The sequence below is a fragment of the Labeo rohita genome, chromosome 13 (assembly GCF_022985175.1).
Source record: "Labeo rohita strain BAU-BD-2019 chromosome 13, IGBB_LRoh.1.0, whole genome shotgun sequence".
In the NCBI taxonomy this organism is placed as follows: domain Eukaryota; kingdom Metazoa; phylum Chordata; class Actinopteri; order Cypriniformes; family Cyprinidae; genus Labeo; species Labeo rohita.
The window spans coordinates 32,531,001-32,544,014 of record NC_066881.1 but is presented as its reverse complement, the minus strand read 5'-3'; the positions used below and the strand labels follow the sequence as shown (position 1 = coordinate 32,544,014).

Here is a 13,014-nt window from a genome sequence, read left to right as displayed (position 1 = left end):
TACTGACACAATACAGCAAACGATAGAAATAACTTACTTTAAACCATTTTTTAGCTGGTGAAAATACTAGTGGCCTAAGACTTTTGCACAGTAGTAGTGTATAAGAACAGCATTTATTTGAAATAGAACATTTTATATATAAATGTCTTTACTGTCACTTGATCAATTTAATGCATGCTTGCTATATTAATATTTAGTTATCATTGTATGTTTATTTATCATTTATTTATCATTGTACCATATCAGTATCAAAGGCTATATTCATGAAAACTCAAGATTAATAAGATTTAAAATAGTCTTAATAACAACACTTCCAGCAATGGCATACAATAATTTAACAATATAATTATTTACAAACTAAATTTTTTTTGTATATATTTGTATATCTCTATCTGACAAAAATCCTAATATTTTCTTAAGAGAAGCTTTTCTAAAAAATATCTATTAATGTACTTCTTCAATTAAAAAACATCAAAATATATTTTACAGGCAAAGACGACATGCATATATATATATATACATGCACAAAAAAAAAACGTGCATGTATATATAGAACGGGTATTTGTTTCAGTTTTAGGACAACTTGTGAATTGTGAATTCACAAGTTCACAAAATGTGGTTTTTTGGTTTGCATTTAAATAATTTCAGTGTTTTATTTCTCTCGAAATTTGCTGTGTGTGCCCGTGATTTCACGTGCTGAGATGAGGAAACGCCTCCCCGTTTATTTTTGAAAAAGCAACACTTGCAGAGCATCTTCCCTTCTAATGACATGCAATGATAAGCCTTTCTAAACTTGTGGTCCAACAAAAGAGAACATTATAACTTACTTTTTTTACTTCACAGCATCAGTCAAGTGTTTGAAATAACTTCCTTTTGTGATCTAATGTGGCTTCTTATCATAGACAGAGGCAGACAATATATTCTATACTGTATGTCTATTAGCAATCGCTTACAAATATACTTAATCATTAGGAAAATACCCGAGATGGCTTGAAGAACACCACGCATTATTGCAGACGAGTGTTTATTGTCCATACATTTCATCATTCAAAACGTTTAACATTATATCTTGTTTTTATTAAGTTAAAGCAATAGCGATGCCGTTATCCATATTAGAGACTTTCTGGCTGGAACGTCATCAGTGTTATCTCTTTGACACATATGTGGATTTTCTGCACGAAGGCGCCCTCTGGCGTCCAGTATGAATGAAACCCATCCTACTTTGCATTAAAATTGGGAAAATAATAACTCAAAAAAAAAATTAAGCAGACATATAATAATCCACACTTTTTCCAGTGTACAGAGGTTTACAGGAGTATTTTGTTGTTAATTAGAAAAAAAAAACAAAAAAAAAACAACACACTGATGTGGCAAGCTATCAGAACTGAACACTGTGGTTAAAAACTGAGTTACGTATTGAACCGTGGACTAACTGTATTGTTGCATCCCCAATAGGGGCAGCCGTGGCCTAAAGGTTAGAGAGTCGGGCTTGTAAACAAAAGGTTGCGGGTTCGAGTCCCAGGTCCGGCAGGAGGTCATTAGGGGGCTCTAATGCAGTAATGCAACACTGTTTGATAACCGCCAGCAGAAGAACAGCAAACACTGTAAGTTGCGCATTTGAAAACAAAGACCACTAGACAGTGATCATGTGCTAATTCTGAACGCGTCTCTCACTGACAAAGCAAAGAGTATAACGTTACTTTTTAGAGGCTTGCGTTTGCGTATTCAACTGTTTGCAAAATGGGGCTTTGTGCTCATGTATCCTACCCATCTCATTTGGCACAAATCCAAATATTCCATAATATTTCCATATTTGGAAATGTATCCAAATGTATCCAAATGCTAAACTATTTTTTAGTATGTAAATTATAGGCTTTGTACTTCAGTCGCGTTCCAATGTTGAAACAATGAGGCCGGCACGTTTGGTTCACTGTATTTTCTTTTGATAAAGTACCAACTGCACTGGTTAGCAATGCTGAAAGCCTGGAACTGATATGTTTTGTGTGTGTTTGCGCCGGCACGATTACTTAAACTGTTTCCTTATACCAGCAAAATCATCTTAAAACACTGTCATTTATTGTTTTATTAATAAAGCATCACTGTATAAGGTCTTTTGTCATTTAAGGAAAACAAATAGAATGTCACTTTCTGCCATTTGAGTTTCCTTTCTGTCACAAAAATGAACTGAAACTCAGCATATATATAGGCTACGTTACGTGTCGCAATGCTTTTTTCCCCCTTTTTTATCTGTTAACTAAATCAAATATATTTTAAGTATAAGTAAATAAGTATTTATTCCTTGTATGTATATATGTACTGCAGATTTTTTTTATATATATATATATATATATATATATATATATATATATATATGAAGAGTTCAGATGCAAAACCAGCTAAAAGCCATCTCGGTCAAAAATGAGATAATGATACTGAGTGAATGCTCTCGACCCATATTATACATCCATCGAATACTTTTTCTTCAAACTCACTAAAATAGCAGCCTCAGCCCAATCAGAAGTGCCAGTACTTACATAGAAACCTATACACCTGAGCCTGATAAAAATGCATTTTTTAAAGAAAGACGTCAGATGGATTTAGCTGGTTTTGCATCTGAACTCTTCATATACATATATATATACACATGTATATATACATGTATATATACATATATATATACACATGTATATATACATGTGTATATATATATGTATATATATATATATATATATATATATATATATATATATATATATATATATATATATATATATATATATATATATATATATATATATATATATATATATATATATATATATTTTTTTTTTTTTTTTTTTTTTATTCGTAACTATTTCTAAATCCTTGCTAAATTAAAGTTTTAATTTGTAATACAACTTCTATTAAATTTAATTAAAAAAAAAAATACTAAAATCTTAATGACCCCAAATTTGTAAATGGTTGTGTATACAATATGCAAAAATTCTGTGTAATGATATTTCAGTACTGAAAAAAATACACATTTTAGCATCCTGAATTATGTTTTTTTTTTTTCCCCCCACACTGAGCTTGTCACGGTGCTTTCTGTGATTGTCTTATCCTGAAGAACATGTGTAACAGATTGCTCCTTTAGATTGCAAAAAGAACCATAACATTGCTGCCTATCTACTGAAAAAAAGCAATCACATCTGGACCGCGGCTAAAATGCCTTAAAAAACTGTCTAGATTAGCTCACTCAGATTTTGGAACAGAGTTTAAAGCTGTTTAGTTCGATTCCATCGTGCTTAATCTACATGCAGACTTACTGCAGATGTTGGGTTCCTTTACTGATGTCGATGTTCAGTTCCCAATATCTTGGACCTTTTACTTTAATCTGGATACGAAGAAAGAAAACATAACGTCAGATTTAAGGAGTTTGTATGAGCTATACTTGGAAGTGGTTTAATTTATTACCCATTTAAGAAGGTGAAGCTCAGGCAGCATGGTGGGAGCCATCAACTCCACGGTCGTCTCTTCGTACCACTGCGTCTCCTATTAAACACATACCACATGCATGCACAAACAGATTAGAAACCTAACGCCTTGCATCAGGACGTATACAACTACTATGCGTGACTCTATGCCTGCGTGAGCAAAGACGTCTTTGTAATTGCTGTGAACAGCTGGCTCCCTTCCTTTGGCTGGCGTCATTTAATTGAAAAGATGCGTCCTCAAAGCAGCAGGGGAAACACGGTCAGACGCCACGGTCAACCTTCAACAGTCCTTCGCTGTGTTTATCACCTAAGAATCTCTTTGATGTGGCCTAATGGCCTCACACGCAACGGGACGGTTAGATGTTGGGATGTGGAGCTATGTGCTAATTTTGTTGTCTCCAACAACAAATAGCATTCAAAGACATTTCGGCAAGTGAAATTAGGACAAAAATATATGATGTGAATCAAGCATTGAAAAAAGACCATTAAATGTTTTAGAGTCAGATGTGAAATCAGTTTGCAGCGCACTTTTGAGGAGGCTTTTTAACCCAGATATGGAGGTCAAAGGTCAAGTTCATCCTTAAGAGCATCACTACTTCTCTTTTTAAATATATCCTTATTTGCTAATAACTTTTGCAATATGCAAAAATTCTGTGTTAAATATTTCACTTTTGAGGAGGCTTTTTAACCCAGATATGGAGGTCAAAGGTCAAGTTCATCCTTAAGAGCATCACTACTTCTCTTTTTAAATATATCCTTATTTGCTAATACTGCTTTAAACTTTATTCACCACTGCATTAGTGAATTTAGCAACAAAAAAAACTTCATCTGAGAGGAAAGTCATTTTAGAGATAGGTTATTATCATTAACTAAAAACCAATAAAACATTTTTTTAAATGAACTAAACACAAAATAAAACGAAAAATATAAATATTAGGTTAAAAAGTTAAACTTATTCAACTTAAGTGTCAAGGCAACATGAAATAAAAACAAACAAATACATAAATTAAATGAATAATAAAAAAAAAAAAAATACTAAAATGCACATGACACAATTACTTAAAAAGTAAATTAAAGCAAAAAAAGATAAAATAAATAAAGCAAAAAAGACATTTTTTAAAAATTAAAATGACAAGCACATAAACCAGGGGTGTCAAACTCAGTTCCTGGAGGGCCGCAGCCCTGCAGAGTTTTGTTCCAACCTTGCTCCAACACACAGCCTGAAGGACTTGATTAGTTGGATCAGGTGTGTTTAATTAGGGTTGCATCTAAACTCTGCAGGGCTGCGGCCCTCCAGGACTGGAGTTTGATACCCCTGACATAAAGTTAAAATTAAAATGAGTACTGAAAATATACAAATTAATGCTAATTCAGAAATTTTATAAACACTATAATCAGGGGTGTTTTTATAATCAGCTTTTTAGCCTGGTTCTCATAAGAGTACCTGAGATTGGGTTTGGTCCTCACACTACATACAATGACTTATTAAATATAACTCTAAAAAAATTAATTAATAATAGTGACAAAAATAGTGATTATTTTAAATAAAATAAACAAAATAATAAAGTGTGGTAAAACTTTATAAAGGGCAAATTAAATAAAAATACAATTATTTTATAGTAAACTTAAAAATAAAATGAAAATATTTACTTTTTAATATGAATTTTCATCCTTTTCAGACCTAAATTCGTTTTTTTTATTTTGGCGGGTTGCCGGCAAGCAAGTATACACGCTCCGGGGTTTAGATTGAAGAGCATTGAGTGAATAAAATCTCACGTTTTTACATTGTGCTTTGAAAACAGCAGTGAATAGCCTAGAATTATGCTTTCATTTTGAATAGAACTCTTATACTGTATTACAGTTTGTCGATCTGGTAATTGTGCCATCTGTCAACCATGAACAGCTGTCAACCATGTCAAATAACACTGGCTTTCATTGAATGTGAGTAAGTGAATGTTTTGAAAAACCACATCAAGGCATGAGTCACGTGCAGCACATACCTTGTAGGTGACATCTAGCAAAGCGTAGCAGGGTTTGAGAGAGTCCACGTCTACAGGCACCAGCAGACGCGGTTCTGCTGCGAGCACAGCCAGGTGGCGCAACGCCTGGAGGTGGTACCTGCAAAGAGGAACAAGAGAATATGTTCAGAAGAAACAAAAAATGATTATTTATACTTCCAATCTTAACCTCAACCCCATCTGTTAGCCTGACACACAATTGGTTTGAGTTAGAAACTGTGGAGTTTGTTTCAATTATTATTATTATTATTATTATTAAGTATTTATTGTCATCTCTATTCTCTTTTAGTAGTTTTAGTAGTAGTAGCAGTAGTAAAGAGCAAATATAGTCTCCACAGAAATTGGAGTATATATAAAACTGTATTGGATATTTACAAATGATTAAAAAAAGGTCTGGATGTACTGTCTTGTTTCAAACTGAAACTATTGAATGTTTTATTTTAAAAAAAACTGTATGCTCTTACTTTAAAACAAATGGCACTTAGTTTGATATCTTCTTATCTAATGCAACGTCATTCACATATTTGTAAGTGCGACTCAAGTGTGTGAATGCTTTTTGAGCCCAGAGCCCAGTATATAAAAGGACACATTCACACCATGTAGATACGTGCATTTAATACACACACATTCACGGTTCTGGGTAACAAGTCTCATTTACAGTAAAAATGAAAGTGGTTTTCCTCAGAAGTGAAGACAATAAAGCCATATTTGTTCGTTGTGACGTGTGTGTGTGTGTTTGCAGCTGTTGTGTACCTGTTGTCTGTGCTGTGAGCAGGAAAATGAGGATAAAGTGCACAAAGGAGGGCAGCAATGGCCGAGTTGGAGGTGCTGAGTGTGTACCTGTAGGAAAAGCAAAAGTATGTCATAAAAATTAGGTTTTGACTTTTCTCTGACAGCATTTTTACAGTTGAGAGAGGAAAAACCTAAATGAACAACGCATGTGAATTGACGTCGGAAAATTAGCGCAAAATAAACAATGGACACACATGCTGCATATTCAATTGTCCCCGTAGGCAATATTTCAGAGCATGTGAGACGCAATTGTGTAGGGAGGGGGAAATTGGTCATGCATTGTTCACCGGTACTATTTGTGCTCTTTGAAAAGGCCTCACTTAAAAATAATGGGCGAGTTGAAGAGTGCACTCGAACAGGTTCTGACAGGAAGAGAGGCTCTTACTGTGCCTTTCACTGACCTGGTTAGAGGTCACCTCATTTCTCTTTAAAAACGCTCAAGAGCTTGTGTACCGGCCCACCACAACACCTGCAGCTCGCTGCTTCACACATGCACGTATAGTTTTATATGCAATTCTTCTCATATCTACAGCAGCAACACATTACATAAGGTAAACTATGCGTGATTTAAAAAGAAATGAAAAAGCAATCATTCTCATGCTCCAAAATAGTGATGCATCAAAATTTTCAACCGAAACAGTACAGTCATTTTTGGTTTTAGCCAAAACAGTTTTAGAGGGCTAAAATCATTGACCAAAAATTATGTTCAGACAGTGTCAGTCAATTTCATGTACACAACGTGGATAAAACTACAAAAGGTAAACGTGTCAGCCACATGGACGCAAGAGCTGTATTAACAATACTGCATCCAAATTAAAATATGGATTAACTTAAAGCGTAAGATCAATATTTTAGTCTATGCTGTTTTCTCTTAATGCATGAACTAAATCACAAATCGCTGTAACTGCATATGTTCAAGCTGCATGTAAACTTATCATCTCTTCCACTTTACTACTTGTTATAGCACAAAAATCAGAAGCCGCTAACGAAGCTGCTAAAGAACAACTACTAAAATGTCTCATAGTGTTGCACGATTATGACAAAAATCATAATTTTCGATTATTCCATTTATTAATTCTGATTATTACAATTTACATGAAATGAGCAACTGCACACCACATTTTTATATATAGTTTCTTCTTTAAATATAAAATAGTAAAAATTTCAAAATTAAAACAATGAGGAAAAAAACCCTTAAGATAACCTGAAGAAAAAATACACACACTCTCTCACATACACATACGTCTTAAGAAAGCAGAACAAATGTAAGTAGATTTTTTGTTGTAATTGTGCCTTCGAACAATTACATAATTGTGGCATCTGTAATTGTAATCACGATTACAAGTTTGATTAATTGTGCAGCACTCATTTCTCATGCAATTGCACAATCAGTGTTGTGCTATCACTAAACAATAGGCCATGTATTATTATATTTATTTCAGGAAAGACACAGTTAGCTAGAGAAAATTTTTTGGTAAAATATATGCACTATATTACGAATTCATTATTTTTTCACTTAACCTGTTGTCTTCATTATGTTTGAAGTTTTTATTATAACCATTATTTAAATTTCAATAAAGTGGAGTAGAAACATAAATCTGTTATTAAAAAGTTGCAATTCAAATGTTTGTACAGCTCAGTTTTTATTTTTTTTTTATTATTTACTGATTATTAAATTAAATTTATTTTCAGTTTTCACCCAAGTGCATCCTGAATTTTCAGTCTTGGCAGAATTTTAATTTATTTATCATATTTTTAAGTGCGACTCAAGTGTGTGAAAACTTTTTGAGCCTAATGTATAGCATGACACATTCCCACCACGTATATACGAGCATTTAATAGACACGCATTCACGATTCTGGGTAACAAGTCTCATTTACAGTAAAAATGAAAGTGGTTTTCCTCAGAAGTGAAGACGATTGAGCCATATTTGCTCATTGTGACGTGTGTGTGCGTCTGTGTGTTTGCAGCTGTTGTCTAGCTGTTATCATATGAACAAGCTGCATGTAAACTGATTATCTCTTCCGCTTTACTACTAGTTATAGCACAAAATAAGCATAAACAGACATCAGAAGCTGTTGAAAGAAAAGAACAACTATTGAAATGTACCATGCCTCATGTAATTGCTTCAGTGTTGTTATCAGTAAACAACAGGTCATTTTGGTAAACATATGCACTATATTACATATTCATTATATTTTCATTTAATCTGTTGTCTTCAATTTGTCTGAATAAAAAAGGTTTTTATTAAAGCCATCGTTTAAAATTTCCATAACACAGTGGAGTAGAAACATAATTATGTTATTAAAAAGTTGCAGAGTAATTGTTTGTACAGCTCAGTTTTATTTTGAATAATTTATTGGTCTTTACTTAAAATAATTTTCAGTTTTCACCCAAGTACATCCTGAATTTTCAATTTTGGCAAAATTTTAATTTATTTCATACATTTCTCTGCATCACTATTCCAAACCCATATGAGCATATAATTTTCTTTCTTCTAAATTTAAACTTGCGAATTTGACATCAAGGCTGAATCTCATGCACCGTGTGACCGAATGTAACTTTGAATATGCAGAAGCGTGAATGACATGAGTATGACTAAATGATAATGGAATTCATTTGTGGATGAACTTCCTTTAATGCATTATTCAGCAGAGAATTAATGTGGGGTCAAAAGAGATAAAGAAAGTCATTCCATAACAGAGGAAGTATTATGATAAAGTCAGGGGACAAAAACACAATAACGCTTTATCTGCAGTTATAAATAGCATGAACTGTAGCTGGCATGTTCTCACGCTCTGCTTGGCCGCATACCAACAACCTTTATACTGAGGAATCATTCATGTCTGTGTAGGATGAGTTACAATGAGTCCTAGAACTAAGTAGTAAATATTTTTTAACTTCCGTTTTAATCATCCCAATGTCAATGGGTTTTTGGCCTGAAATAAGGTCAGTGTTTAACACAAGCTCATGTTTTATTCTATAACATGAAATACATCAGTAATATCCCACTCATGACTTCAAGCTTTTACATTTCTTAAAAAACAAAAAAAAAATGCAAACACTAAATGGGACTACAGAGGTTGTCTGAGACATTTAAGGAAAGCTCTCTTACTTACTAATCCACTTTATCAGCCTCTTTGTTTTTATAGTAATGCTTTTACAAACTATTCTGACTCAAACTTTCCAATTTATACATTTTAAAAAGAGACTGAAAGATTTTTTGGGAGATTTCTGAAGTCATGCGGCTGTGGTGTAATTCATTTACCGACTAACTTTAGCTTTGTACTTCTGGTAATTGTATTTAGGCTTTCGAATTCATATAGTTTGGCCACAGAACTTCCTTTATGCAATAATCCAAAAGCCAATGGAAAAATCCTACTGGCTTTTTGTCGATGGATGCAAGGTGATGCTAACTTCTAGTTGGACTACAAAAATACGTCATCCCTGCAGCACTTTATACTTAAGAACAGGGATTTGTTTAATACCTTAACTCTAAGGATGGGCAAAAGTAACAGTGATGTTTGCCTTAGCAAGTGCTGGGTAGTTAAAAATTGACTCTGAATCCATATGAAACTCAAACTCAACTAACCTCCCTCCGCCCAGGAAGAGCAGGCCCAGAGCCATGTGATGGGCCATGTGGAAGCCATAGTTCATCTCGCCAAAGGTACGTTTGTGGAGGAAGCGGCACAGCTGCAAGACTTTCAAGTTTCCTGAACCGGACATCACCATTGAAACCGCCAGGAGGACCATACTTAAACACGTTTGCAGGTTATACTGCCCTGTCTGGAGGATACCGGACAATGTGTGAACATATATTTGCGATTATGTGATGACATTCACCTTTAATGCAAACAGATGATTACCACTGTAGCTGTAGAGGTCGTCAGACACTGCATGAAGTTTCGGGCAAATTTGTACTGAAGGAGAAACAAAGCATTAAGAATATTCAGAGAAAAATCACAAATCTGTAAGTGGGAAGTAAATGTCCACTTACTAAACAGTCAAAAGCATCTGAATTTGCAGAGCCAGCAAACCGGAATCCCACGGCCAGACAGCCTCCAGCAATTATATAGTCATGAGCTTGACTGTGGAAACAGTGACAAATGTCAGCCATATTTCACTCATCCAGTCATCAAAGGAACAAAAACTCATTGGAAAGTCATAATAGAAAACACCTCCACATGTGTGAAAAACAGTCTGTGGGTATAAGGATCTCCTATAAATCACACGAGTCAATCAAAACATCAATGAGAATCTGCTGCTACTCACACTAAGGTCTCCATGTTGAGATCCTCAGAGACAGACGTCTGCTCCTGGTTTCCGATATTTTCTTGGATGATCTGAAAACGCAAAGCTTATTTTTAGACATGTCATGACGTGTCACATCATCTCTGTTCACTAACAATGAGCCAAATTAAATGCAAGTCCTTTTCAAGGAAAGTCAGTTGACTTGGCAGCCATATTTACAATGCTTCCAGGTAGCTTTTCTGGGCATACAAGACACAGTCTGTCCATTTAAATTGGAAAATACTGAAATCGCAAAAACAGTTTGACAAACTCACACTTGGGTTAGCTCACCCAAAAACGAAAATCCTGTCATTAATTACTCACCCTCATGTCATTCCAAACCCCTAAGACCTTCGTTCATCTTTGGAACACAAATTATAAACAAATTCTGATTAAATCCAAGAGCTTTCCAACCCTGCATGAACAGCAATGGAACTAACACATTCAAGGCCATTAAGTACAATTAAACAGTCCATGTGACATCAGTGGTTCAACCTTAATTTTATGAAGCTACGAGAATACTTTGTGTGCGTAAAGAAAACAAACGCACTTTTATACTCTCAAACATGCGTCAAAGACTGACACAGCGCTTTTTTGTTTTCTTGGCGCACAAAACATTCTCATAGGTTGTACAAAATTAAGGTTGAACAACTGATGTCACATGGACTATTTTACCGATTTCCTCATTATGTTTATGAACCTTGAACGTGGTAGCTGTGTTGCTGTCTATGCAGGGTAAGAAAGTGCTCAGATTTTAATCAAAAAACATCTTAATTTGTATTCCTAAGATGAACGAAGGTCTTACAGGTTTGGAACGATATGAGGTAAGTAATTAATGACAGAATTTTTTGAGTGAACTATCCATTCAAATAACGTAACGTACTCATAAATGCTGTTTTTTATGCTCAAATGGCATTAAAATTTGTATATTTCAGGTTCATCAAATCAATGTGTCTCAGAATTCTATAAGAACTGGATCTAGGGCTGGAGCTGCAGTGTACGATAAGTTCACCAACAGCTTAAATCTATAATCTTTGGCTAGAAGTCAGTAGAATGGAAGAATTTTTGTATCCCTCTGTATTTAAAATGTTATCTATTTGTGGTTTTTGTAAGCATACAAAGGAGGAAGAAATTTTCCATTGACCTACACTGACAGACTGTTTAGCATTTAAACATTCCAAAAACTAACCATCAGTGATGATGTCATCAACATTTGAATACTGAATTGTGATTGATCTTTTTGATTTGCATGCAGAAAAAAAGATGACAATAAAAGCAACTAGATTAACAGAAACAGTCGGTTTTGAACAATTTCTAAAACAGATAGAAATACAGCTGCAAGCAGTGCATTAAGGCATTTAAGCTATGAAAAAAGACATTGTTTAGCAAGCTTGTGTTATAGCGCCAGCTGTGGTCTCCTTAAAACTTTGCATGCTTGTTTGGAATCATCTGGCGCATGTGCTCACCAGGTTTCATGAAGTTTTGAGTTTTCCTTTAGGCTTCATAGGATTTTGGGTAAATTCAGACAGACACCTTTTCTAAATGACCCTGTTATAGTTACGCTCAATGTACAATTGTTTACGCCCTTGAAAAATGCGATACTGCCCTCAAGTGAGTGATTTCTTTCAGAAAATTTTAACAGACCTTTGGGGCCGTGAGTCAAAGAGGCCCACCAAGTTTCGTTCCGATCGGCCTCCGTTAACCTTGTCTAATCAAACTTCATTGGCCAATTATAGCACCACCAAGTAGGTAAGCTATGCATTCTTTTTTGTGATCCCAGATTCAGCTCAGTTTGGCGAGGATATCTCATTCCGTTCAGGAGTTATAGGCATTTTACTAAAAGTGGTCCTGCTCCTTTCGAACATTTTGGAGTCAAAAGTTCAACTTTTTTGATAATTATTGACATCCGCTCTCCAGAGAATCTTCCTGCACTGGTTTGGTTGCAATCAGGCGAAAAACTTAGGACTAGTTTGAAAATTGTGCCAAATCTGGGGCATGCGGTTTTACAATAACATAAGACACCCAAGCCTGCAAGTGACAGTTTAAGAGTTATGAGCGATTTCGTACTTTTGATCGCTGTAACATCTCCGTCAGACCGATTCGGGCGAGCCTGGGTCACGTTGTTGGTGGTACTACCATCCTTCCAAGTTTCAAGTCTCTACGACTTACACTCTGGTCTACACGACTGCTAAGACTGCTGATCCTTGGCCGCTGTAACAATTACAATAGAGTTTCTAATAAAATTTACATAAAGTGGATGTACAACAACTGCAGCATGGTGAAATTACTTATACACACTTCTATGACCCTCCTCTCACTTCTCTCTTCCTCAATGACCTACCTCTATGACTGAAGTGACCAAACAGTTCTGCGTTTTGCAACGCAAATGTTGCTAAATATTTGATCAACCTATGAACTTGCAGAGGAACAGGAAGCGAAAA

At 34.8% G+C, this 13,014-nt stretch overlaps 1 protein-coding gene across 2 annotated transcripts in view; it reads right to left on the bottom strand.

The window, feature by feature from the left end:
• The window catches only part of anapc1 (anaphase promoting complex subunit 1), a 73,952-nt gene that overhangs the window by 8,932 nt on the left and 52,006 nt on the right, over nt 1-13,014 (bottom strand). For both annotated transcript variants that reach the window (XM_051126228.1, XM_051126227.1), the window contains exons 35-42: nt 10,556-10,626; nt 10,281-10,371; nt 10,150-10,203; nt 9,876-10,069; nt 6,245-6,331; nt 5,474-5,591; nt 3,454-3,531; nt 3,306-3,373 (exon numbers count right to left, since the gene is read on the bottom strand). In XM_051126228.1, coding sequence (XP_050982185.1) covers nt 3,306-3,373; nt 3,454-3,531; nt 5,474-5,591; nt 6,245-6,331; nt 9,876-10,069; nt 10,150-10,203; nt 10,281-10,371; nt 10,556-10,626 — 761 coding nt within the window. The remainder of the gene's footprint in view (nt 1-3,305; nt 3,374-3,453; nt 3,532-5,473; nt 5,592-6,244; nt 6,332-9,875; nt 10,070-10,149; nt 10,204-10,280; nt 10,372-10,555; nt 10,627-13,014) is intronic.